Below are 26,654 nucleotides of genomic sequence, written 5' to 3'. Positions count from 1 at the left end.
ATAATGTTGGTATACCACAATGAAAAAATAAAAGCAATGTGATTTTGGAATATGAACTCCATGAAGAGGTTAGTAAAGAAGGCTATGAACACAAAATCAGGGATAGACTTCCAATGTTAATTACAGAAAATATTTTTATCAGTATCATAACAGGCATACAATGATTTTTTTCAAAATCAAGAACTCATTTTACAATGAATCAAACAAATACCAACTAATCCTGTCCTCTTATATATTTGTTTCATTATTAATATTTGTACATTTTTGGTAATTCCTCCTATTTTAAAAAGTCTTCCCATAAATCTACAGAAAGTCATAAATATTTCTATGGCCAATGATAAACCACAAAAGTGGTAATTCATTAAAATGGGGGCCGGAGAGATAGCATGGAGGTAAGGCGTTTGCCTTTCATGCAGAAGGTCATTATTTCAAATCCTGGCATCCCATATGGTCCCCCATGTCTGCCAGGAGCAACCCCTGAGCACTGCCGGGTGTGACCCAAAAACCACAAAAAAAAAAAAAAAATGGAAGTAATTCATTAAAATGTATTTTTACCTATCTATAAATAAATCTTTTGAAAAGTTAAATTCTAACTTGTATAAAATAATACAGATCTATGAAAAATAAAGATCCCACTGATTTTACTATAACTCAAGCTTTTATACTAATATTCTCTGAATTTATAAAGAAAACTGAATATATAGTCTACTTGTATTTAAACTGCTTAATATCTGTAAACAAAGTAGCACTTTTTAAATATAATGTACACTTAATTTATACTAAATGACACTCAGATTAACGTAAGTTTTTAACTCTTAATTTTAAATAAACACATCATATTTCCAAACATTATCAGGTATATACAAAATTGATATAACAATCCAAGTCAGCTTGTAGTTCTAAAATAGGAGCGTCTAACAGCAATGTACAAGTGTAACTTCTAACAAAACAAGTTATTTTCTCAAAGATACACTAAATTCTATAGTACTGAACGATATTTACAAGCAAACATGATCCAAACAGCACATGCAGATTCAGGGTAAGTAAACACTCTGACGCGAACAGCCAGTCGTACTTGGTCTCCACGGCAACAGATTATTTCTTCACAGAAAGGAGACCTATAGAAGAAATAATTTTCATTTAGAGACCTACGGACAGGAGAAAGAGTAGAGTGCAGAGAGCACTTCCCTTGCATGTGGTTGACTACGGTTCCATCTCAACAAGTCCCCCAAACCCAGTGGATCCCTGAGTGCAGAGCAGGCGTGTGAGTCCTGAACTCTGTTGGGTATGGCCCAAAAATAAAGTAAAATAAATAAAATATTTCCTTTATTATCTAGTGTGTGCACCGGAGAGCAAACTCAGTCTCATGTATTATCAACAGTGAGCCACTTCTCTGATCCTCTATTTTCTTATTTAAAAACACAAATCCTGGGGTCTAGAGAGATAGCATGGAGGTAAGACTTTTGCCTTTCATGCAGAAGGATGGTGGTTCAAATCACGGCATCCCATATGGTTCCCCGAGCCTGCCAGGAGCGATTTCTGAGCATAGAGCCAGGAGTAACCCTTGGGTGTGACCCAAAAAACAAAAAAAAAAACAAAAACAAAACAAAAAAAAAATCCTGTCATTGATACCAAAAATTCTAAATTCGGTTGAGATGTTCAAATTACTGTTTTCTCACATATATAAATTTAAAAAGTCTTAAATGTTCAAATGAGACTGTACTAATAAACTCACTGGAAAAAATATCTTATGATTTACAGCTACCTTTTAAACCTAATGAATCAAAATGTGTAGAAAGAAGGAATAGGTTATTTTTTAATATTTTTATTTAAACACTGATTACAAATATGATTGTTGTTGGGTTTCAGTCACCAAAAGAACACCCCCTTCACCAGTGCAACATCCCCACCACCAATGCCCCCCATCTCCCTCCTCCTATACCCCCTGCCTGTATTTGAGATAGGCATCCTATTTCTCTCACTCATTAACATTGTCATAGTAGTTTTTTAGTGTATTATTTCTCTAACTGCATTCACCCCTCTCTGTGGTGAGCTTCATATCAAGAGCCAGTCCTTCCAGCCTTCATCTCTGGGCATTATTAAAATAATGTCTTTTATTTTTTAAAAACCCTTATCTATATAAGTGAGACTATTCTGTGTGTGTGTCTCTCTCTCTCCCTCTGACTTATTTCACTCAGCATAATAGTTTCCATGTCCATCCATGTATAGGAAAATTTCATGACTTCATCTCTGATAATAGATACATAATATTCCATTGTGTAAATGTACCACAGTTTCTTTAGCCATTCATCTGTTGAAGGGCATCTTGCTTGTTTCCAGAGGCTAGCTATTGTAAATAGTGGTGCAATGAATACAGATGTGAGGAAATTTTTGTATTGCATATTTGTGTTCCTAGGGTAGATCCCAAGGAGTAGTATAGCTCAATCATCTGAGAGCTCAATTTCCAGTGTTTTGAGAAATCTCCATATTGTTTTCCATAAGGGACGGACTAGACAGCATTCCCACCAGCAGTGAATGAGTGAACCAGAGTTCCTTTCTCCCCACATCCCTGCCAGCACTGATTGTTCTTGTTCTTTGTGATGTGCGCCAGTCTCTGTGGCGAGATAGGTTAATTTTTAAAGTTCCTTTACTATTTCTCTTTTGTTTTGGTTTGGTTTTTGGGCCAAACTCAGCTGTGCACAGGTATTATGTCTGGTGGGACTCAAGGACCAGATATGTCAGTGATAGAACCTGGGTTGGCTGTGTGGAAGACAAGCACATTTCCCACTAAACTACTTTTGCTCTGGTCTCCATTTCTACATTTTTTTTGTTTTGTTTTTTTTGGGGGTCACACCTGGCAGTGCTCAGAGGTTACTCCTGGCTCTAGGCTCAGAAATAACCCCTGGCAGACTCAGGGGACCATATGGGATGCCGGGATTTGAACCACTGTCCTCTGCATGCAAGGCAAATGCACTATGTCCATGCTATCTCTCCGGCCCCCCATTTTTACATTTCTAAGTAATTTACAAGAATTATTTCTAAGTTACCTTAAGTCATAAACTTTTTACTTTTGCTTTTTGGGCCACAGTCTATGACGCTCAGGGGTTACTCCTGGCTATGAGCTTAGAAATCGCTCCTGGCTCGGGGGACCATATGGGACACTGGGGATCAAACCAAGGTTCATCCTGGATCTGCCACAAACAAGGCAAACGCCCTACTACTATCACTCTAGCCCCCAGTCATAAACATTTATTAATTCAAAAATTTCATCTTACCGAAGACATGTGGCAAACGCACGCCTTGCATTTCTATACACAAAATGTATTGGGAATCCTTTAAATGTGTGACCATCAGGTACAGCCCTTCTTATGGCATCTTGAAATTCTTCATTGCCTGCAGATATACTTGTTGTTCGTTCAAATTCATAAGAAGCCAAAGCTGGTGATAAAAGATAGGAAAGCTGGTCTTCCCAAACGGTAGTGAGGCCAAGATCCTATAGCATCAGAGGAGAAAAAAGTGAAATAAAGTACTCCTTGAACAACTCACTTGAGAGCGTTAAGTTCTTGTGAAGTGAAAAGTATTACTCCACCAATAGTAACTACTTACTGTCTATATTGCTTACTAGAAGCCTTATAAATAGCAACTTACATGTTTTATATACTGTACATATTATATAACCTAGTCTTCGTTTTTTGTTTTTGTTTTTTTCTTTTTACTCATATATAACCTATTCTTAAGAATAGAACTAGAGGGCCCAGAGAGATAGCACAGCGGCGTTTGACTTGCAAGGAGCCGATCCAGGACCAAAGGTGGTTGGTTCAAATCCCAGTGTCCCATATGGTCCCCCGTGCCTGCCAGGAGCTATTTCTGAGCAGACAGCCAGGAGTAACCCCTGAGCACCACCGGGTGTGGCCCAAAAACAAACAAAAAACAAAAGAATAGAACTAGAGAAAATAATGCATTATAAGAAAAATAATCAAAGGAAATATATTTAAAGTTCTATTCTACATCAACATACAATGTTAATTTTCTATCATCAGTTTATAAGAAAATCTGCATATACAGACTCATGTGTTTCAAAAATTGATATTTTCAGGGAGCCAGAGCCCTAAGCTCTGGTCCCCAAAGACCTGGCAGGAGTATTTTCTGAGCTCCATTGAGTGTAGTATCCCCCAAATCCTTTTTTTTCCAGATATATTCATATATTCTAAAATCTATTAATACACATGATTTTAATATACACACTAAGACAAACTATTTTATTGCCATAACAATAAATACAAAAAGAATTACAGGCGTCAGGTTTTATTTTTTAGGAAAATTATCCAAAATAGTGATGTTCCTAAAGGCTCCAATCCTTAATATCTATTAGAAAAGGCACACAGACTAATAGTCATTTGTGTAAGGAACAGCATCAGTGCCTTGTGAAGTTACATTTTAAATAGTTTTAGTAATTCTGAATCTGTTTAATTTGATTACTCCTACCATATAGGGAAAAAAAGTCAGCAAGTTAATTGTATAGATAACTAATTTTGCCTAAGTATTTACTCTATACTAAAGGTATCAACTTTAACACATACAGACCTTCAGGAAGCTTAAAACATACTTCTAGGGTCCATAGAGATAATACAACAGATAGGATTTCGCCTATCTGCATGCCACAGACTCCAGTTCAATCCCTGGCACCCTTATTGTTCCCCAAGTTCATCAGGAGTGATTCTTGAGCAAAGTACCAGTAGTAAGCCCTAAGCATAGTCAGGTGTGGTCCAAAAACAAAATTCCACCATCCCCAAAAAATATCTCAAGGGGCCAATGCGATAGCCCAGAGTGTAGGGGCATTTGCTTTGTATGCAGCTGACCCAGGTTCAATCCCCAGCATCCCATATGGCCCCTCCAGCCTGCCAGGTACAATTTATAAGCACAGAGCCAGGAGTAACCTGAGTGCTGACAGGTGTGCCCCCCCCCAAAATGTAATAAAACCTTGATGATTCTATAGAATACTGAGGGAAATTATTAATTCAATTCTAACAAATGAACTACAGCAGACCCTTGAAAAATAGGTCAAAAGGCTAGAGTGCATTCTTTGCTTGCAAAAGTCAGGAATTTGAGACAGAGTTTGATTTTCAGCACCAATTGGTCCACAGCCCAAATACAAGCAATCCCTAATCAACATGCTATGTATTGCCTCTGAGCAATTGTTGGCTGTAGCCCCTCCAAAAATTAAACAAAAGTTTAAAAACTTAATTCTCAGTATTTTATTTTCACAATAGACCTTTAGCATTTCTTGTTTTCATATTCAAGTGTTTAACTAGTTCCAAGTAATTCCAAAGATGCATGTTACTTAAAATTTTCCTGTGGCACTTGTTGGTTTATAGGCCCCATTAATAGTGACCAGTCCTAGTATCTAGCTCAGTTCTACTTTCTTTTTTTCTGGACAAATTCTTATAATGTAACAAAATACTGGTCTTGGGGCTGGAGAGAAAGCACAGACGTAGGGCATTTAACTTTCAGGCGGCCGACCCAGGACCAAATGTAGTTCGAATCCCGGCATACCATATGGTCTCCTGTGCCTGTCAAGAGCTGGTTCTGAGCAGAGAGCCAAGAGTAACTCCTGAGCACTGCTGGGTGTGGCCCCAAAACAACAAAAACAAAAACAAAAATACTGGTCTTGTTTGTTAAGAAACAGGCATTACTATCAATAGTTGAAAAGAATGAGTAGGGGGCGGGCGGTGGCGCTAAAGGTAGGGTGCCTGCCTTGCCTGCGCTAGCCTTGGACGGACCGCGGTTCGATCCCCCGGTGTCCCATATGGTCCCCCAAGCCAGGAGCAACTTCTGAGCACATAGCCAGGAGTAACCCCTGAGCGTTACCGGGTGTGGCCCAAAAACCAAAAAAAAAAAAAAAAAAGAAAAGAAAAGAATGAGTAGTGCTCACTTAGGCAGCACATATACTAAAATTGGAATGATACAGAGAAGATTAGCATGGCCCCTGCACAAGGATGACATGCAAATTCGTGAAGCGTTCCATATTTAAAAAAAAAAAAGAAAGAAAAAGAAAAGAATGAGTAAACAGGATCTACATTTCTATAACTAATAGACTAGGTCCTGAACAACTCACTGCTGAAAACATATTACAAATGTCAGGTTAAGCATTTTCCAAAACATATTAATGCTTTGATGAGTTAGCAAATGAGTAATGAATATTTTAGAAGCCAAAGTTAAGAGTAATTAGTAGCTCTGAAAATAATCTGACAAATAATTTTGCCTATGACAACCTCAAGAACAGGAAAACAAGGCACACCCAAAAGAGGAAGACTATTAGAAAATCCCAATGGAAAATTAGAGTTAAAGTTTCTGTAAAAATTTGTGGGGGTATTTTTGTTATTATTTTGTTTGTTTTTTGTTTAGGGAGCACACTAGAGGTGTTCAGGGCTTACTCTTGACTCAGCACTCAGGAATTATTCCTGGTGGTGCTCGGGAAGGATGCCAGGGATTGAGTCTGGATCAGCCTTGTATAAAGTAAGTACCCAAACCTGTTAACTATCTTTCCGGTCCTGTGATTCTATTTCTGCTGCTGTGTGTGCTACAAATAAATTTTACCACACTAAGGTCTATAATCTCATTTTTCTAATGAACATAATTTTTGTTTTGGGGCCACACCCAGTGATGCTCAGGGCTTATTCTACACTCTGTGCTCAGGAATCACTCCTGGTAGGTTCTGGGGACCATATGAGTTGCAGAGATCAAACCTGGGTTGGCTAGATGCAAAACAAGTTCTCTAACCCGCTGTACTATTTTTTCTGGGCCCTGTACATAATTTCTTAACTAATAGATCTTTTCTTTGATAATACCTGATGGGTTGGTTTCTTTTCCTTTTATTATTTTTTTTGTATTGTTTTGGGTTTTTTTTGGCCCACAGCAAGATGTAAGGACCTGTTCAAGGATCACTCCTGGTGGTGCTTCTGGGAAACAGTATGCAGTTCTCAGAATTGAGCCTAGGTTAGCCATGTATATAAGTACCTTATTCATTGTACTATATCTCTAATCCCATACTATGTCTTCTTTAAGATACAAAAAAATAGGGGCCGGAGAGATAGCATGGAGGTAAGGCGTTTGCCTCTCATGCAGGAGGTCATCGGTTCGAATCCCGGCGTCCCATATATGGTCCTCCCGTGCCTGCCAGGAGCAATTTCTGAGCCTGGAGCCAGGAATAACCCCTGAGCACTGCCGGGTGTGACCCAAAAACCACAAAAAAAAAAAAAAAAAAAAAAAAAAGATACAAAAAAATAAAATCAAAATGATGTAACAAGTAAAAGTCTTGATCTCATTGGTAATCAGGGAAATGCACATTAACAGAATGAGGTACTTTTACATCTACCAAGTTAAGTATAATTAACAAAACAAACCAAAAAACATCACAGATAAAACAAACATGGAGGGGCTAGAGCAATAATATAGTGGCTACTGTCCCTTGAGCCAGCCAGGAGTAATCCTGACCAGATGTGGTGCTAGGAATCTGAACCAGGGTTGGTCATCTGTATGGCAAGCATTTTATTTTCTTATACTTATACTCCAGCCCAAGCCAGCCCTATATTTTAAATGCAGAATAATGTGAATAAACTCTTCACAAGAGTAAAAGTGATATTTAGCAAAAGTCTAAACAAGCACACCATTTTAAAAATAAAGCTGAAGCAAGTGCTTTGCTCCAGGTTTGATCTCTGGCATCACATGGTCCCAGAGCACTGCTGAGTGACCAGCAGGCACTGCAAGGAAACTCTGAATACTATAAGAAGTGCCCTGCACCCAATATAGATCTTAGAAAACTAGAAAATGATTTAAAAAAAAAAAGGCATAAGGGCGCCGGAGCAGTGGTGCAGCGGTAGGGCATTTGCCTTGCACGTGGCTGACCTAGGACAGACCGTGGTTTGATCCCCCGGCATTCCTTATGGTCCCCCAAGCCAGGAGCGATTTCTGAGCACATAGCCAGGAGTAACTCCCGAGCAGTCACCGGGTGTGGCCCAAAAACAAAACAAACCAAAAAGAGGCATAAAATGGTAATACTAGATGTAATGCGTATTTGGGATCTTTTAAGTCTCAGAACTTTCACAACTTCCAAACAATAAGCATTATAATGATAAAGGACAAAATTTACTTTTTAATTAGGGTAAGGATAGTGACTGGCACTATAAATATACACATACTCTCAAAATTGTTAAAAAGCATAAAGAAGTGCAAAAAAGGGCAAGAATCTACACATTTTGGTATGAATTACCTTCCTATGTTCTGACACTAGAAGCCTTAGCTGCATTTCTATTTCATTACTTGTCACTGAAGCATCAATTGTGGATGCACAGAGAGGTGGGAAGGGTGGAAGGGCTGTAGTAGCTCCTGGAGCACACACTGATTTAATTGCTTCTTCACTCATGGGTTTCCATTTGGATTCGTCACTCAAATCAAATACACAGTTTTCTACTGAATCAGAAGGTTGACAGTTTCCCAGGAACATCTGATGATTGAAAACACAACCAATTGTCCGATATGGGTACAATGGTTTGGGCTGGTCAGGAAGTGGAGGTTCATCAGGATTAATACATTTATGAATATACCTAAAAAAAATTAAATCAAATTTTATACAATAGAAATATGAAAATTAAAAAGGCAGCATCTTATTCAGGAAAAGTGATCTTCTAATACTTAGGGTCAAAACAACCTCCTAGGACTAGAGTTCAACACTTGCTTTTCCTTCTTTTCCTTTGCTTCTTCCTTCATTTTCACTACTGGATTACTCTTCAGTAATTATATTTTCACGATTCATAATATAAAACCAATTTTATTCTTTTTTTTTTTTTTTTTTTGGTTTTGGGCCACACCCGGCAGTGCTCGGGGGTTACTCCTGGCTATCTGCTCAAAAACAGCTCCTGGCAGGCTTGGGGGACCATATGGGACACCGAGATTCAAACCAACCACCTTAGGTCCTGGGTTGGCTGCTTGCAAGGCAAACACCGCTGTGCTATCTCTCCGGCCCCCCAATTTTATTCTTATAACACAGAATATTTTCTATGAATATTATAATATAGAAAACATTGGTTACTAGACACTGGAGCAAGGGCTGGAGAGACAGTACTATAGATAAGTTGTTTGCCTTGCAAATAGCTGGTCAATTCAATCCTTGGCATCCTAAATGGTCCCCCAACCTCCAAGGTTAAATCTTGAATGCAAAAACCAAGAGTAACCCGAATCACTGAGGTGGGCCCAAATCCAACAAAAACATAAGTGAAAAACAAACACGAGGCCGGAGTGATAGCACAGCAGTAGGGTATTTGCCTTGCATGCTACCAATCCAGGATAGACCCAGTTTCGATCCCTGGCATCCCATTTAGACCCCGAACCTGCCAGGAGTGATTTTTTTCTTTTCTTTTCTTTTCCTTCTTTTTGGTTTTTGGGTCACACTTGGTAACACACAGGGGTTACTCCTGGCTCTGCACTCAGAAATCACTCCTGGGTCAGGGGACCATATGAGACGTCAGGGATTGAACCCAGGTCTGTCCTGGGTCAGCTGCATACAAGGCAAATGCCCTACAACTGCGCTACTGCTCTGGCCCCTGGGAGTGATTTCTGAGTGCAGAGACAGGAGTAACCCCTGAGCAGCGCTGGGTGTGGCACCTCCAGAAAAACCAAACAAAATGCTGTAGCATATTTTACATGCAGGTGCCCTAAATGTAATCTTCAGGGCCCTTTAAGCACGCTGATGTGAGAATCCTGCCACCCACCAAAAATGAAAAACATTATCTTAGACACCACAAAATAATTCCGCAATCCTTTATTAATTAATCATTAATTGTTAATTAATGATTAATAAAATTATTGACCAGGGGCCGGAGCGGTGGTGCTAGAGGTAAGGCGTCTGCCTTGCAAGAGCTAGCCTAGGACAGACCGTGGTTCGATCCCCTAGTTTCCCATATCATCCCCCCAAGCCAGGAGCGATTTCTGAACTCATAGCCAGGAGTAAACCCTTAACATCACCAGGTGTGGCCCAAAAACAAAAACAAAAAAAAGATCGACCAAAGGGGAAAAAAATACAGGGAAATTCAAAAGAGGGTGCAGCCCAGGGTGCCCTGTTAGGAATGAGAACATTCAAAAAGAGAGAAAATGAAGTTTTCAGAAAAAATAAGAAAATAAGAAAAGTTAGGGCTGAAAACCATATGTTTGATAAGAAACTTGCCTTGCACGTGACTTGCCTTGGTTTAATCCCCCGTACCTCATGAGATCCTCAGAGCAGGCAGGAGTAGGTAGCCCTTAAGTTGCATGAAGTGAGCCCAAATCCCTTCCCTCATAAACACAATAAATAAATTTTGTTTGCTTGGTTTGGGGCCATACTTGGTAATACTCAGAGTTTACTTTTACATGGTGCTGAGGAGAGAATTCAGGTTGGCAGCATAAAAGAAAAACACTAGCAGTTGTAACTATCTCTACATAGAGCCCATAAATAAATAAAATTTTAATCAATTTTATTTTCAGGTTTAGGTAAAACCATCAGAAAAATGTATACTAATTATAAAAAGTTTTAAGTAAAAGAATTTAAGTAAATATGTTATTTTGACAAAAGACATACTGACAAACAATATTTCAGGTATACAAATTTCTAGATCAGTTTTTGCTTTGCTTGAGGATCATAGCCAATGGTGCTGGGCAGGAGAGGCTACTTCTGACTGGGTGTTTGGGGTAAATCCCAGTGGTGCACAGAGGACCAAACATTGTTAGGAATTGAACCTAGGAGGCTCATGCAAGCACAGTAAGCACTCCAGCCCCACAAGCCATCTCCTAGCACCTAACATAAGTACCTTAATTAAAGTCACTTTACCATTGAAAAGGCTCTGAACAGCATCAAGAGAAACAAAGAATCTATCATCTAAAATATGTCCATCCTTGGGGTCAGGAAAGAAGTGACAGAACAGAAGTGAAGGATCTTTGACACTTTGGTAGTGATGAAAGACAGTAATATACCCTTGTTCTAATATCCTTATAACTAACCGATGTCCTGTTAAACTCTCCCAAAAAGTGATGGTTCCATCAGTTCCACAAGTCATAACCCAGGCATGAGGTACTCCTTTGGCTTTAGTCCCAACACAGACAAAGGCTTCTAGACCATAGCCAAGAAGAAGGCTGCACAAGAGGTTAGCATGATCTTCACAGTCACCCTAAAAATACAACGGATTGAAATTAAGTATTTATTATTCCTTCATAGTATTTCCTAGTTAGGTACAATAATCTTTTTTATTTTTCTTTTGGGGCTGCATTCAGCTGTATTCAGGGCTTACTCCTGGTTCTGAGTTTAAGGATAACTCCTGGCATGCTTGTGGTAATACAAAAGGTGCTGAGAATCAACCAGTCAGTCATGTGCAAGGTAAACACCTAAACTCCTATACTAACTTTCTTTCGTGCTCTACATTAATTCCTTCTTCTCCAAGGGGGATATAGTGCAAGACACCCATCAGATGCTAACCCTGTGGTCAGTACAAACTACATATACTACTTTTTCTCATGATAAAGTTTATGATAAAGTTTAACTTATAAATCAGTGAAAAAGATTAGTAACAATGCTAACAGAACAATTGTAACAGAACTAAAAGAGATGTTACATGGGGATCAGGGATCAGACAATTATTACAATATTTTGATAGAGGTTACATGGAAGTGATGGCAAAATACTTTGATATATGAGGTACTGAGTAGGTTTAATCTCTGGCACCAAAATAAATTCAAAATAGAAATTATATAAACATGATTTATCTCCTTGAAAATATCTTACTATACAGGATTTTTTTTTACCATGGTTGAATAAAAGAAAAGTATAGATGAAATCTCAGAAAGCAAAGCTATGAACAAAGGCTGTTATACTTAAATACAAAATTACCATTAAGAAGTTGTATTAAATTTTTTATTTTTAATCATTTGACTAGTGTTAAGCTAAAACAAGAAAGGGGAAAAGAATACAATTTCAGGAAAACATAAATTATTTTATAAGTCACTGTTTACAAATCTGGAAAGCTGAATATGTACATATAATGAAGAGGCATTCACATTCATAAATAGATTTAAAAACTGTGTACATGAATTAAGGCATTTGTCTTGTTATCTATGGACACCTGCTTGAATCCCTGGCACTACTGACAGTCCCTCAAATACCCTATAAGTCACTCCTGAATAAGAAACAACCCTTGAGCACCACTGGTATGGCCCCCAAACCAAAAAATGCACTCCCTGCCTCCCCCAAGAACTGATATTGTATCAACATAAAAAATCAGTAATACCAGGAAGGAGTACAGAAGGTAGGGAGTTTGCCTTACATGTATATGAACTGAGTTCAATTGATCTCTGGCATCCCACCTTGTCCTCCAAGCACTGCCAGAAATGACCCCAGAGTACAGAGGAGTAACACCGAGTGTGGACCAAAACCAAAAATCAGTAATACTTCAAGATAGTAAAGGACACAGTAGAAAAGCTAAAAAATCATGAAGCAAAGGACCAGAGGAACAGCACAGCAGTAGAGCTTTTTGCCTTGCATGTGGCCAATCCAGGACGAACCTTGGTTCTATCCCTGGTGTCCAATATGGTCCCTCGAGCCAGGAGCAATTTCTGAGCACTTAGCCAGGAGTAACCCCTGAGCGTCACAGGGTGTGCCCCCCCCAACAAAAACATAAAGCAAGATGTCAAAAATAGGAAAATACTTAAAACTTAATGAGTTACAGTATCTACACATGATCATTTAAAAGAAATTATATAATGTAACTCATTATAGGACTTTTCCTTCTATTTTTTAAATTCTTTAATATTGTTATTCACAATTTGTGTTTTTTGATTTAGTGCAACACCCTGTAATCAATGCTCAGGGGTTACTCCTGGCTCTACAATAGGAACTACCCCAGCAGTGCTTGAGGAGCCATATGGAATGCCAGGAATCGAGGCTAGGTCGGCTGCATGGAAGGCAAGTACTCTACCTGAAATACTTCTGCTCTGGCACCTACAATTTAAAAAATTACGGAAACTATAAAAATAAAAACAATGAAGATAGCTAAAAGTACTTGAGCCTGGCATATGGAGGTGTGGCTCAAAACACAAAACGCATATAAATATAAATATATATGTACATATATATTTAAATGCATATATACATATATAATATCCAAGCTTCTAAAACCAGTCATTTCATTTTCTGTTGTTGTTATTAAAGGAATTTGTAAGAGCTGGGTGTGGCATGTACTCTGTGGGTACAGACTTCCTCCCCCACTTGATCAGGTGCCAGTAGCCCTTTGGGGTCAAGAACAGTGATTTAAAATCAGTCATTTCTTTTGGTTTTAATTCTCATCCAGCTATACTCAGGGCTTACACCTGGCTCTGAACTCCAGGCACACCAGGGAACCATATGGAGATCCAGGGACTGAAATATCCCATAATATATAAAATTAGTTAACCAAGGGCAGAGACATACTACAGTATTGTTCTGCATACAAGTTATGTCCCTATCACTCCATATGGTTCCCCAAGATATTCGAGGAATAATCCCTAAACACAGAGTCAGAAGTGAGCCTTAACTACCACTGGGTGTGACCAAAAAAACCACCAAAATTTAGTTTACTAAAATAAATTTATTTAATATAACATATTTATACCATTTTCTTTTCCTTGCCCCATCTTTTTGTTTGTTTCTTTATGGGCCACATATCTGGCGGCACTCAGGGGTTACTCCTGGCTCTGTGCTCAGAAATCGCTTCTGGCAGGCTCCGAGGACCATATGGAATGCCGGGATTCAAACCACCGTTGGTCCTGGGTCGGCAGCTTAGCTTGCAAGGCTAATGCCCTACCACTATGATATCTCTCTGGCTCCAACATAGCATTTTCTTTATTATTTTTTTTTTTTTGGTGGTTTTTGGGTCACACCCGGCAGTGTTCAGGGGTTATTTCTGGCTCCAGGCTCAGAAATTGCTCCTGGCAGGCACAGGGGACCACATGGGGCGCCGGGATTCGAACCGATGACCTCCTGCATGAAAGGCAAACGCCTTACCTCCACAACATAGCATTTTCAATATAAACTTTGAAACCAAAGTACCATGTAATCAATGGTTTTTCCTCAATGTACATTTTATAGTGCCACATTCTCTTTCAAAGTCATAAACTCTCTACACAGATGATTCTAATCCTAGCAAAAGTTCTCCTGCTAATTTACCTTTTTATCTGTTTCTGACACTATACTATGTGCAGGTAATTCCTACCTCACAGAAATCACTTTAAATAATGACACAGATGAGAAAATAAAGATGCTAATATTTTTATATACTGAAATTTTAGTATTAAGAAAGACTGGGGCCAGAGAGACAGCATAGAGGTAAGGCGTTTGCCTTTCATGCAGAGGGATGGTGGTTCAAATCCCAGCATCCCATATGGTCCCCCCTGCCTGCCAGGGGCAATTTCTGAGCATAAAACCAGGAGTAACCCCTGAGCGCTGCTGGGTGTGACCCAAAAACCCAAAAAAAAAAAAAAAAAAAAGAAAAGAAAAAGAAAAACCAAGGTCTCAAATGCATTGGTAGAAAAAGGACAGAACTAAATATCCAAGCCAAAGGCAACAACAATGAATCAAGAGAACAAAACTTAAAAAAAAAGAAAGAAAGAAAACAAAATTTTAACAATCTAAACTTAAAATAGGCCTGTTATACTGGCAGGCTGGAGGCAAGGGGAAGTGTATGGGATGTACTTGAGGACCATTAGTGAAAGGAGGTGGACACTGATGGAAGGATTGGCCCTGATTCACTGTATGTCTGATATCCAACTTTGAAGTACTTTGTAAATCACAATGGTTTCAATAAAATAAAATTAAAACAAAAGAAAAACCGAAACAAAATTCTGATTCAAGCAGGCAATTATTTAACAGTTAACGATTCTGTACTAATAGTAAATTCTTTTTGTGTAGGATACCTTGTTTCTACAGAGAAAGGCCAGCAGAGTGCACCATTGCTCCTGTTTACCTCCTCCTCCAATCACTGGGGCTCTTTCATAACCAAGGACATTAACAAATCTTGCTGCTTGCCTTGGAGTATCTAGAAGCCGACCAGCACGAAGTGGTTTAATATAGGAACAGACTGGTCTATTAATCCCATTTTCATCCTGGTGGAAGAAGGGAATAAAGGTTTATATTTAATGTATTTCACTTTCCATTTTAACACTTTCTCTTTAAAAACAGATTTTCCCAGGCTATCTGAATGTATAATATTCCTATTTGAGAGGCCAGAGCGATAGCACAGCAGTAGGGCATTTTGTCTTGTATGTAGCTGACCTGGGCTTGATCCCCGACATCCTTTTGGTCTCCTGAGGCAGCCAGGAGTAATTTCTGAGTGCAGAGCCACAAATTAACCCCTGAGAGCCACCAAGTGTGACCCAACCACCCCAAAATTATATTCTTTTTTTTTTTTTGGTTTTTGGGCCACACCCGGCGGTACTCAGGGGTTACTCCTGGCTGTCTGCTCAGAAATAGCTCCTGGCAGGCACGGGGGACCATATGAGACACCGGGATTCGAACCAACCACCTTTGGTCCTGGATTGGCTGCTTGCAAGGCAAACGCCGCTGTGCTATCTCTCCGGGCCCCAAAATTATATTCTTAATTGATATGACTTGGTAATTATATATGATTTGGGAATCTAAAAGTGCTCAATATTTTTCTATATTGATATATATTGGTAATGACAAGAAAAAGAATCTACCAAATCATATCAAATAAGAACTTTTGACTTTTAGACAGTGGCAAACCCTTTACAAAGCATGTTCATATATATCATTGAGCCAATGATCTCAAACTATTTGGTAACTCAGTTGATACAAATAAATTACAAATTTTAATTTAAAAAATAGGATGTAGGGGCCGGTGAGGTGGCGCTAGAGGTAAGGTGTCTGCCTTGCAAGTGCTAGCCAAGGAAGGACTGCGGTTCAATCCCCCCGGCGTCTCATATGGTCCCCCCAAGCCAGGAGCAATTTCTGAGCGCTTAGCCAGGAGTAACCCCTGAGCATCAAACGGGTGTGGCCTCAAAAACCAAAAAAAAAAAAAAAGAATGTGGGGGGCCGGAGAGAGATAGCATGGAGATAAGGCATTTGCCTTGCTTGCAGAAGGACAGTTCGAATCCCGGCATCCCATATGGTCCCCCAAGCCTACCAGGAGCGATTTCTGAGCATAGAGCCGGGAGTAACCCCTGAGCGCTGCCGGGTGTGACTCAAAAACAAAACAAAACAAAAAAAAGATGTGAACTAGAACTTCCTTTCTTCCGCCCTCCCTCCCTCCCTCCTTCCTGCCCTCCCTCCTTCCTTTCTTTCATTTATAGACCATACCCAGCAGTATTCAGGAACCATATGGGGTGCTAAGGGTCAAAGATTGGACATGTGCAAGGTAAGCACTTTATCCATTATATATTTCTCTGGCCCAGTTAAGACCAATTTTTTTTGTTTTTGTTTCTGGGTCACATCTGGCAGCACTCAGGGGTTAATCCTGGCTCTACACTCAGAAATAGCTTCTGGCAGGCTTGGGGGACCACATGGGACCTTCATACTATCTCTCTGGCCCTAAGACAAATTTTTAAAGACAAATTGTAGACTGAAGAAATAGTACAGCAGGTAGGTCACTTACCTTGACTGCAGCAGACCCAAGTTTGAGCCCAGAATCCACTTGGTACCCTGAGCACTGATAAAAGAAAGCCCTGGGCACAGAATGCTGTGATCAAAAAAAAAAGAGAAAAGAAAAAGGGGCCGGCGAGGTGGCGCTAGAGGTAAGGTGTCTGCCTTGCAAGTGCCCTTGCAAGCGCTAGCCAAGGAAGGACTGCGGTTCGATCCCCTGGCGTCCCATATGGTCCCCCCAAGCCAGGGGCAATTTCTGACTGTTTAGCCAGGAGTAACCCCTGAGCATGAAACGGGTGTGGCCGAAAAGACAAAAACAAAAACAAAAGAAAAATAACTAAAAAACATACATGTAGGTGCCAGAGAGGTGGCACAGGGAATAAGTTGTCTGCCTTGTGTATGCTAGCCTAGGATGGACATTGGTTTGATCGCTTGGCATCCCATATGGTCCCCCAAGCCTGGAGCGATTTCTGAGTGCAAGCCAGGAGTAACCCCTAAGCATCACTGGGTGTGGCCGAAAAACAAAAACAAACAAAAGAAAACCTACAGCTAGTCCCACTCTATACACAACAGCCCAATTTATATAGAAAAAAATCAGATTTTTAGTAGTCAATTATTTAATACTAAGTATCAATCAAGGCAAAAAATAGTTGCAGAACTTTGTATAAAATATACTTCAAAAGAGTTTAAAAAGCAATAGTTGTGGGGCCGGAGAGATAGCATGGAGGTAAAGCCTTTGCCTCACATACAGAAGATCGGTGGTTCAAATCCTGGCATCCCATATGGTCCCCTGAGCCTGCCAGGAGCGATTTCTGAGCATAGAGCCAGGAGAAACCCCTGAGCGCGGCTGGGTGTGACCCAAAAACAAAACAAAACAAACAAACAAACAAACAAAAAGTTTAAAAAGCAATAGTTGAAAATGAAATGAAGAATTTATCATGTCACTCACTGATAGTGAAAGAAAATGAAATCTGGCAGAGGGCAGGAGGGCAGCAGCCAAGTTTCAGCTAGCAGGGCTCAAGGAAGACCATAAGCAGTGCTGGGAATAAAACCAGGTTAGCTGCACATAAGACAAGAACCCAGATCCTTAATAAAAGAAACTAGTACCATGTTATAAAAATAAATCTACAATTTGTCTGGAGTAAATACAGTTTATAAATGAAACTTACGTATGAAACAGTAAATCTCAGTACAGATATTAAACTTTTTAATTTACAAACCTGTGCAAAAATCTTAACAAGCCGTGAATTGTGTGAGGGTCGAATTTGCAAATATTCTCTCCACCACTGCTTAGCATATACAAGAAATAATCTCTCTTTCTCTGCAGTTTTCTGACGTTCCAAAGCAAGCTTGAAATTAAAACAAAACAACATAATTATAAAAAAATTCTAGTCATTTTCAATTAGGCAACGAATTTATACAATTCTATATATTGTATAAATTCTATATATATATATATCTATATATATTACACAATGCCACCAACCTAATCTAAATCACCATCACCTTTTGTGTCTAAAAAAATCCAAACTATTTTTCTTTTGGAGGTGGGGGACTTGAGCTGGGGTCAGTTACATGCAAGGCAAGGGTCTAACTCCTGTGGTCTCTCTAGCCCTTCTTTCCTTGGGGACAGGAGGGTGTACCACATCCGGCAATGCTCAGGGGTTACTGCTGGATCGGCACTCAGAAGTTATTCCTGGTAATGCTCTGTGGACCTACAGGATGTCCAGGGTCAAACTCATGTTGGCTATGTGCAAGGCCTTAACTGCTGTGCCATCTCTCCAGCCCTAAGCCCGGACTTCTTTGTAGAATTCTCCTGGCAACAATTAGGTCTACATAAAACAAGTAAGACTTTTTTCCCAAAAAACAAAAACTTTTGAATATTATCTTGCTTATAACTATTGACAGTTTTCTAGAGTCCTTTCTAGTAATAAGCAAATATACTGCTATGAAAACAAATATGGAAAGAAATTCAAATTATGGGGACCAGATCGATATAGTACAGTGGGTAGGGTGTTTGCCTTGTACATAGCCAATTCAGATTAGATTCCCAGCATCCAATATGGACACTCAAGCTGCACCAGGAATGTTCCCTGAGCACAGAGCCAAGAGTAAAGACCTGAGTATAGCTGAGTGTAGCACATAAACAAAATTAAAAAATTTCAGAATTATTTACCTGTGTGTTCACTACTTCTTGAGATAATGTTTGATTGAGTGTTGGGTACATCTCAAGTTTTATACTTAAAATTCCCACAGAAACTTTTGATTCTGTACCTATGAATATAAATATATATAGAACTTCAGAGGTTTTCATTTATTTAGCTAACCAAATTCTAACCACAACAGATAATGTAGTCAGTGCTTTCCCACTTATATTATTCACATTAACAAAGAAACCAAATTGGGGGCCGGAGAGATAGAACAGCAGTAGTGCGTTCACCTTGCATGCAGCCAATTCAGGACTGACAATCAATGGTTCAATTCCCGGCAACCAATATGATCCCCCAAGCCTGCTAGATGTGATTTATGAGCACAAAGTCAGGAATAATACCTGAGTGCTGCCAGGTGTGACCCAAAATCCAAAAAAAAAAAAAAAAAAATTATATTATTTTCTAAACTCAAGGCCAGACTGATAGTGAAGTACGATATTCATACTATCTTTTAGTTATATCCCAGGACAACAATACCAAAGACCCCATGTAATTTACTTCTTTGTTTTCTGTTTTTTGTTTTTTTCGGGCCAAACCCAATAGATGCTCAGGGGTTACTCCTGGCTAAGCGCTCAGAAATTGCCCCTGGCTTGGGGGGACCATATGGGACTTCGGGTGATCGAAACGTGGTCCTTCCTTGGCTAGCGCTTGCAAGGCAGACACCTTACCTCTAGCGCCACCTCACCAGCCCCAACCCCATGTAATTTTTATAAAATTCATTTGTTGGCTTATAAGGACATTGTAAAAATTAAAATGTATTTGTAAATTATAACTATAAAAACGTAACTACAATATCATCATACCTACACCCATAAGTTCCACAGTGAGATTGGCCATTCCATTTTCTGAGCCCAAAACTGACCGCCATTCAAGAAAATAGGATGCTACTAAAGTGGTCTCGCCAAATATATCTGTTTTGATTAGCACCATATGAATTGGATCACTTATTGATAACATTGTTGTAGAATCAGCCATTCTAGTTCCATCACCTAGTAACAACAACAGCAAAAAAATCCCATTACATATTCAGGACAACATACTTTTTCTGACAGTAATATTTTTTAACAAATTTATATAAAGCCAAATAGAATAGTTTGACAGTACATCTGAAAGTGTTCAACAGACTGGGAATAAAAGCATATTTTCTGGATGGGGGCCACACCTGGTGACACTCAGGGGTTACTCCTGGAGCGCTCAGAAATCGCTACTGGCTTGGGGAAACATATAAAATGCTGGGGTATTGAACTGTGGTCCATCTTGGATCAGCCTCATGCAAGGCAAACGCCCTACTGCTGCGCCATTGCTCTGGCCCCTAAAAGCATTTTATTTAAAGTATAAGCTACTACAGCTAAAAACTCTCAAATTCCAAAAGATATTTTTTCCTAAACCAGTCCAATATTCTCACAAAACTAAAAGCTCTAGCATCGTTGGAAGTCAGAAAGTTAAGCCATTAACTTATTAAACCAAGCCATTAAAACTTATTAGGATAGGGGGCCGGAGAGTTAGCATGGAGGTAGGGTGTTTGCCTTGCATAAAAAGGATGGTTGGGGCCCGGAGAGATAGCACAGCAGCGTTTGCCTTGCAAGCAGCCGATCCAGGACCAAAGGTGGTTGGTTCGAATCCCGGTGTCCCATATGGTCCCCTGTGCCTGCCAGGAGCTATTTCTGAGCAGACAGCCAGGAGTAACCCCTGAGCACCGCCGGGTGTGACCCAAAAACAAAAACAAAAACAAAAACAAAAACAAAAAAAGAAAAGGATGGTTGTTCGAATCCCAGCATCCCATATTGTCCCTCCGAGCCTGCCAGGAGCAATTTCTGAGCCTAGAGCCAGAAGTAACCCCTGAGCACTGCTGGGTGTGACTCAAAAACAAACAAACAAACAAACAGAAACTTATTAGGATAAATATTTGTTACAGAAAAATATTTAGGAGATATTAACCACGCTAATACAAAAAGCTAATTCTTCAACTTTGCTAAGTTTATAAATATGAAAGCTTCTATAAATACCTTTATAAAAAGCAGTGAAAAATAACTGTAGGAGCCAAAACAGTTTAAGGTTATAAACCCAAATTATAGAAGCCAGAGAGACAGCACAGCAGGTAAGGCACCTGTTTTGCACACAGTTGCCCTGAGTATGACCCCCCCCCCCCCCCACATCATCCCATATGGTCGCCAAGCCACCAGGAGTCCCCAAGTACAGAGCCAGGAACAATCCATGAGCAACGTTCCTCCACCCAAAAAACCCAAATTATAGATTTATATGTCAATTTTTTTTGTGTGTGGTTTTTGGTTCACATCCGACAGTGCTCAGGGGTTATTCCTGGCTCGACACTCAGAAATTGCTCCTGGCAGGCACGAGGGACCATATAGGACGCCGGAATTCGAACTGATGACCTCCTGCATGAAAGGCAAACGCCTTACCTCCATGTTATCTCGCCGGCCCCTACATGTCAATTTTTAAGTAAAACAAGGGCTGGAGTGTTTGTACAGCTGGTAGGGCATTTATTTGCTTTGCATGCACTGACCCACGTTCACTAAACCTAGCATCCTATGTGGTCTACCAAGCCCGCTAGGAGTGATTCTTGAAAGCAGAACCAAAAGTAACCACTGGTACCACCAGGTATGGCCAAGAAACAAAAAAAATTTTTTTTTTTTTAAGAAACAAAAATTTTAAGTGACATAGCATTATACATTATCTTTCATAAATGAGAAGAATCATAACTCTTTATTACTATGTCATCAGTATTTGTCTAGCATAGTGTCATGCATATAAGAAATAGATATTTAGAAAGTTAACTACTAAAAATCCAACCACTAAACAGGCTAAAGTTAATGCTTAGAAATATTAACAGATAAGGGCTGGAGAGAAAACATGGAGTTAAGGCATTTGCACTGCATGCAGAAGGACAGTGGTTTGAATCCTGGCATCCCATATGGTCCTCTGAGCCTGTAATTTCTGAGCGTAGAGCCAGGAGTAACCCCTGAGCGCTGCCAGGTGTGACCCAAAAACCAAAAAAAGAAATATTAACAGATAATAAAGCAAGAAAGTGGAAAGAACAAATTTATACAGATGTAAGTAAAAAGGAGGTTAGGGACTGGAGAGAGAATACAAGGGCATGTACCTTACATGTGGCTGATCTGGGTTTCATCCTCAGAACCCCATATGGGTCCTCTCCTAGTATCACCAGGAGTGAACCCTGAGCAAAGTTAGGAGTAAGCCTTGAGCACCACTGGATGTAGCCCCAAAACAAACAGCCAAAAAAACCTAAGAATTCTCATTGCAGGAAAAAATGTTAATAGGGTCCATACATAGCAGTGCTAACTAGAGTGGCGCCAAGATTACTTTTAGGGATACTTGTCATTAAGGTCCCTGGGAGCTGAGTTCAGTGAGGTTCAATAGTCAGCTAGACCAGACAGTGCTTAAAGACCACCAGGACACACCGCATACTGCCCAGGGACTGAATTCATAACCTGGCACATTCTCTATAATGAGCTGCCCAACAAAGAAATGTTATCAGTTTTGAGGTTTTTTTTTTTCTTTTTTGGTTTTTGGATCATACCAGTAAGTGATCAGTGGTTACTTCTGGCTCCTCAGTCAGGAATCACTCTTGGTGAAGCTCAGGGGACCATATGGGATGCCATGGAATCAAACCTGGGTCAGGTACATACAAGGTAAGTGCTTACGCATTGTATTATCACTCAGGCCTTGACACAGAAAGTTTTTAAGAGTAGTCCTGTAATAATACCTACCAAAGATTATTAAATCAAATGACAATCTATTATTGCTCTTACCTAAGCTTTCTCTGTGTACTTCAAGTAAAAAGCCATCATGAAAATCTGGTTCACAGGCACATGGAACAGGCTTAGAACGAAAACGCTGGTTTCGAAAATGTAAACATAGAGTGAAAGTTGAACAAACTTGTCCTGGTAAAGGCTCAGGTTCTTGCAGATGCTCCAAGAAAGCTTTTCCACCCAAAACCTGAAGGTAAAGATACCTCCGAGTTGGATCAATATTAGCTGTAAAGTGTAGCAATAAATGAGGATACTGCCAATTAAGTTAAGGAATGTGATCAAGACAACAGGAAATAACTGGACAGAATTATAACTATGACAAAACTAATGACCAAAACAATATTTTTTTAAGTCAGAGTAACAAATTTACTGTGCAGCAGGATTATTCTCTCCTTCAGAAGAAGAACTATACAGTGTGTCACATTTTTTAAGTTAATATTTCTCCTAGTTAAAAAGGAGTTAGAACCAATGTAAGAACCAATATGTGGGATAACCTCCACAAATCACTTAGATGCTTATCAACTTAACAAGCCTAACTCGAGAAGTATAGTGAAGAATCACTATACTGAAAAAAGCAAAGCTGTACAGTTTCTAGAAAATATACTAAGATTTGAAAAATGTGTGGTCCTGTTTTTTTTTTTTTCTCTGACCTCCATATTTATCTATTTGGAGCAAACATGAATCAACGCTTTTTTGCAGACAAACCACAAAAATATAAATATTCCAACCCAGAGATGATGAGAAATATTCTTTACTAAATACCAAAAAGTACACCCATCAATATTCACAGATGTTAGAAAAAGAAAAAAAAAAGGGCTGGGGCTGGAGAGATAGCATGGAGATAAGGCATTTGCCTTGCATGCAGGAGGACGGTAGTTCGAATCCCGGCATCCTATGTGGCCTTCAGAGCCTGCCAGGAGCGATTTCTGAGCCAGGAGTAACCCCTACGCACTGCCAGGTGCGACCCAAAAACAAAAACAAAACAAAAAAAAAAAAAAAAAAATGGGGCCAAAGTGGTGGTGCAAGCGGTAAGGTGTCTGCCTGGCCTGCGCTAGCCTAGGACGGACCGCGGTTTAATCCCCTGGCATCCCATATGGTCCTCCAAGCCAGGAGTGCCGGTGGCTCAAAAAAGAAGCCAAAAAAAGAAAAGAAAAAAAAATTACACATACTTTTTTTTAACAATGTTGATTGTCCTTCAGGAAAACAGACAGGTTGTTTTGGAGAAGAAGGAATTTCTTGATCAATAGTGTCCTAGAAAAAGATATGACCAAAAAAATTAAATTAGAAAATACTCTAGTTAATCAAAGATATGCCAATAATGATACTAACCAATAAATAGTATTAAGAACTAAATAGCACTAAGAACAAAAAGTACATAGGATGGCATCCCGTAAAAAAGACATCATATTTTTTAATAATTAAAATATTGAAAATAAAATTCTTTATAAAGATATAACTGGATATTTCTAAAATCCAACAGTAAAAAAATCAAAATGTTTCAAACAAGAAAAACTGCTAAAAAACAATCATTAGTACCTTCAATAAGGGTAAATATTTTCCAAAACTCATATAACATTTCGTCTGATTCTACCACAAAAAGATTTTAATAAAGAAATGACATTCACATGGCAGGAGCTGTTACAAGGTCGGCTATTTTTTTTTTAAATAAATGGGTTTATAAATCTCAAAAACTAAAAAAGGATGCTGTACTGAAGTACATATTCCCTGATGTATTATGAAGTCCATCCAATTTTTACATTATATTACACAAGTATTGAGGTCACAGTTTCTCATTATTGCCTCATTTCAAAAGGAGGCCTACTTACTATTTTGTGCTGTGAGAGCCTATATCCTACTATACTGGCCTAGTTATATAAAATATATTTGAAAGTTCTAATACAGACAATTTGCAATACAGTAAAGTGAATTTTGTGCAAGTTTTGGACCCTGATTCCTACCAAAGAACAGCAAAAATAATTTTAGGCACTAATTAAAGAAGCTGCTAACGTTATGAATTCCAAATGTATTATTTTTTTTTTCAAATGTATTTATTTTAAAAAGAATCCTGGGGTTAGAGGAATAGTACAAAGGACAAGGATTTGCCTTGCATGCGACCAGCCTGGCACCTTGAGCATGGCTAGAAGTGATCCCTGAGTACAGGCAGATGTAGCCCCAAAACAAACATAAAAAGTCCTAAGTAAAAATAATTATAAAGCATTGTTATTGAAAGAAAACTAGATTATGTACTAATTGAACAAAAGGATGTACAGTTAAAATTACATGCCTAGAGAGCTGTCTCTAGAGCAGTAGCTTATAACTTGTTTCCTGCTACAGTAGGTTACACTTGAAACAAGGATAGTACTAGATAAAACATCTTGTTCTAAACTGATTGTACTAAAAAGCTCAGTTAAACAACAGAAAGTCTGCAATATGCCTGTACTTTTGATTCTCCCTCCTCCCAAAGCAATACTCACAGTAACAAAATTCAGTTCCTTCATCACATCATCAATAATTCCTCGCCGTCTAAGGGCCTTGATCAAATCTTCTGTTGATAAATGTTGCTGATCAGGTGCCAATTCTTCCCGTATTGTCTCAGCAAGGATTTCTCTTATTCGTCCATGCACATCCATCTATGGGAAAAACACATTACAATTACCTTACAGAGCAACAAAACAAAAACTGCCAGTGAGTTCAGTCCTTTCGAAAATCGGGACCAAAACTAAAGGAAGAAGAAAAACAAAAAACAGAGCCAATTAGACTACATATAGAAAGTCTGAATGTTAAGCTTCTCTGATTTAACTGTAATCAAAAAATGGCTAGCAGAATTCAGTAAGAATAAAGCTCTTTTTTTTTTTTTTTTAAAGAAAAGAATCGCTTTTATCCCTTAAAACTCTACAAGTAATCTTTGAACAAAAACATAGTGCAGGCCAACAAAGCACGATTTCCGCTTTCAATTAATTCCATAATAACCTGGCAGGCGCACTTTAGGAACTTGGAGAAGACAGGTGCTAACTAATAACAAACACTTAACACAAAGACCTTCTGGCAGACAGAGTTGCCAAGAAATCCGCTTCAATGCTTTCAGAGGTGATGATCATTAAAAAAAAAAAAAGTTGCTTTTGGTCTCCCTAAAAAAAATGCATTATTATCAGTTATATCAACTATGTAATGCATTTTCTTTCAATAAAATTAATCTAAAAAAAAGAGGCGATGCTCTCAAATTCCTCTCTAAAAGAACATATTGCTTTTGGTCTCCCTAAAAAAAAAAAATGTATCATCATCAGTGATGTCAACTATGTAATGCATAATCTTTCAATAAATTAATTTAAAAAAAAAAGGCGATGCTCTCAAATTCTGCAAGGATTTCAAGTACTTTCATTTCAAATTCTTTTTCAGAGTTTTTCAGAGAGCTCCTGGTTTGGTATTCAACGTCCCCAGAAAAGATCAAAACAAAAAAACTAACAAAACCTAATTATGACTGTGAAAGATTTGTAATCCACTTTGGTCACAATGAAAAAAAAAAAAACAACCATGAATCAAAACAAAGCAACAGAAGCTGTCTGGTCCCACCGACCGCGCCAAGTGTCACCCTGGCCCCTGGCAGGGATGGGGACGGGATGCCCGGCATCCGAGGACCAAGCTCCCTCCGCCCAGCCCAACTTCCCCCGGCGGGTCCCAGGCTGCACCACGGCCCCGGCTCGCCTTATTCAGCTGCTGGTGGATGAGCTGCTTCAGCTCCGTGGCTTTCTCCGGAGGCAGCGACATGTCTGGGGCGGGCGCCGCCGATTCTCCCGGGCTCAGGTGCGCCCCCGGCCCCCCGGAAGGCCTGGAACGTCTGTCGTCGCGCCGCTCGCCACGTCAGGCCCCCACCCCGCCCCACGCCACCCCGGCCGCCCCCAGGCGCGAAACCCTGACAACCGCGGCTGGAGCCGAGGCAGCGGAGGTCTGAGACGCTCAACTGCTGTTTTCAAACGGTGGCGGACAACTAGGCGGCGGGGTTGC

General features: G+C 39.5%; 1 protein-coding gene and 1 non-coding gene across 2 annotated transcripts; one reads left to right on the top strand and one right to left on the bottom strand.

Annotated features, from left to right (window-relative positions):
• Positions 1-777: 777 nt before the first annotated feature.
• CEP76 (centrosomal protein 76) lies at positions 778-26,417 on the bottom strand. The gene is made up of 12 exons (XM_049770900.1): positions 26,313-26,417; positions 25,127-25,282; positions 23,822-23,903; positions 22,653-22,877; positions 19,665-19,850; positions 18,828-18,925; positions 17,872-18,000; positions 14,968-15,156; positions 11,029-11,195; positions 8,270-8,603; positions 3,276-3,493; positions 778-1,118 (listed from the first exon to the last, which is right to left on the bottom strand). Exons 1-12 carry the CDS (start codon positions 26,415-26,417, stop codon positions 980-982), a joined length of 2,028 nt encoding a protein of 675 aa, XP_049626857.1. The 3' UTR covers positions 778-979.
• Positions 5,925-6,031, top strand: LOC126005648 (U6 spliceosomal RNA). The gene has a single exon (XR_007494691.1). It is a non-coding gene; the product is annotated as a U6 spliceosomal RNA (small nuclear RNA).
• Positions 26,418-26,654: the final 237 nt, after the last annotated feature.

Source organism: Suncus etruscus, chromosome 3 (assembly GCF_024139225.1).
Source record: "Suncus etruscus isolate mSunEtr1 chromosome 3, mSunEtr1.pri.cur, whole genome shotgun sequence".
Classification (NCBI taxonomy): Eukaryota; Metazoa; Chordata; class Mammalia; order Eulipotyphla; family Soricidae; genus Suncus; species Suncus etruscus.
This window is presented reverse-complemented; position numbering and strand designations above follow the sequence as displayed.

Excerpts from the sequence above, each read along its gene's own strand:
- CEP76 (XM_049770900.1), bottom strand. The coding sequence starts at position 26,417 with ATGTCGCTGCCTCCGGAGAAAGCCACGGAGCTGAAGCAGCTCATCCAC. Across the intron at positions 22,878-23,821 it reads ATCAACATTGTTAAAAAAAA|CTAATATTGATCCAACTCGG; the intron begins GTATGTGTAATT and ends TACACTTTACAG. Across the intron at positions 18,926-19,664 it reads TGTGGAACTTATGGGTGTAG|GTACAGAATCAAAAGTTTCT; the intron begins GTATGATGATAT and ends TTATATTCATAG.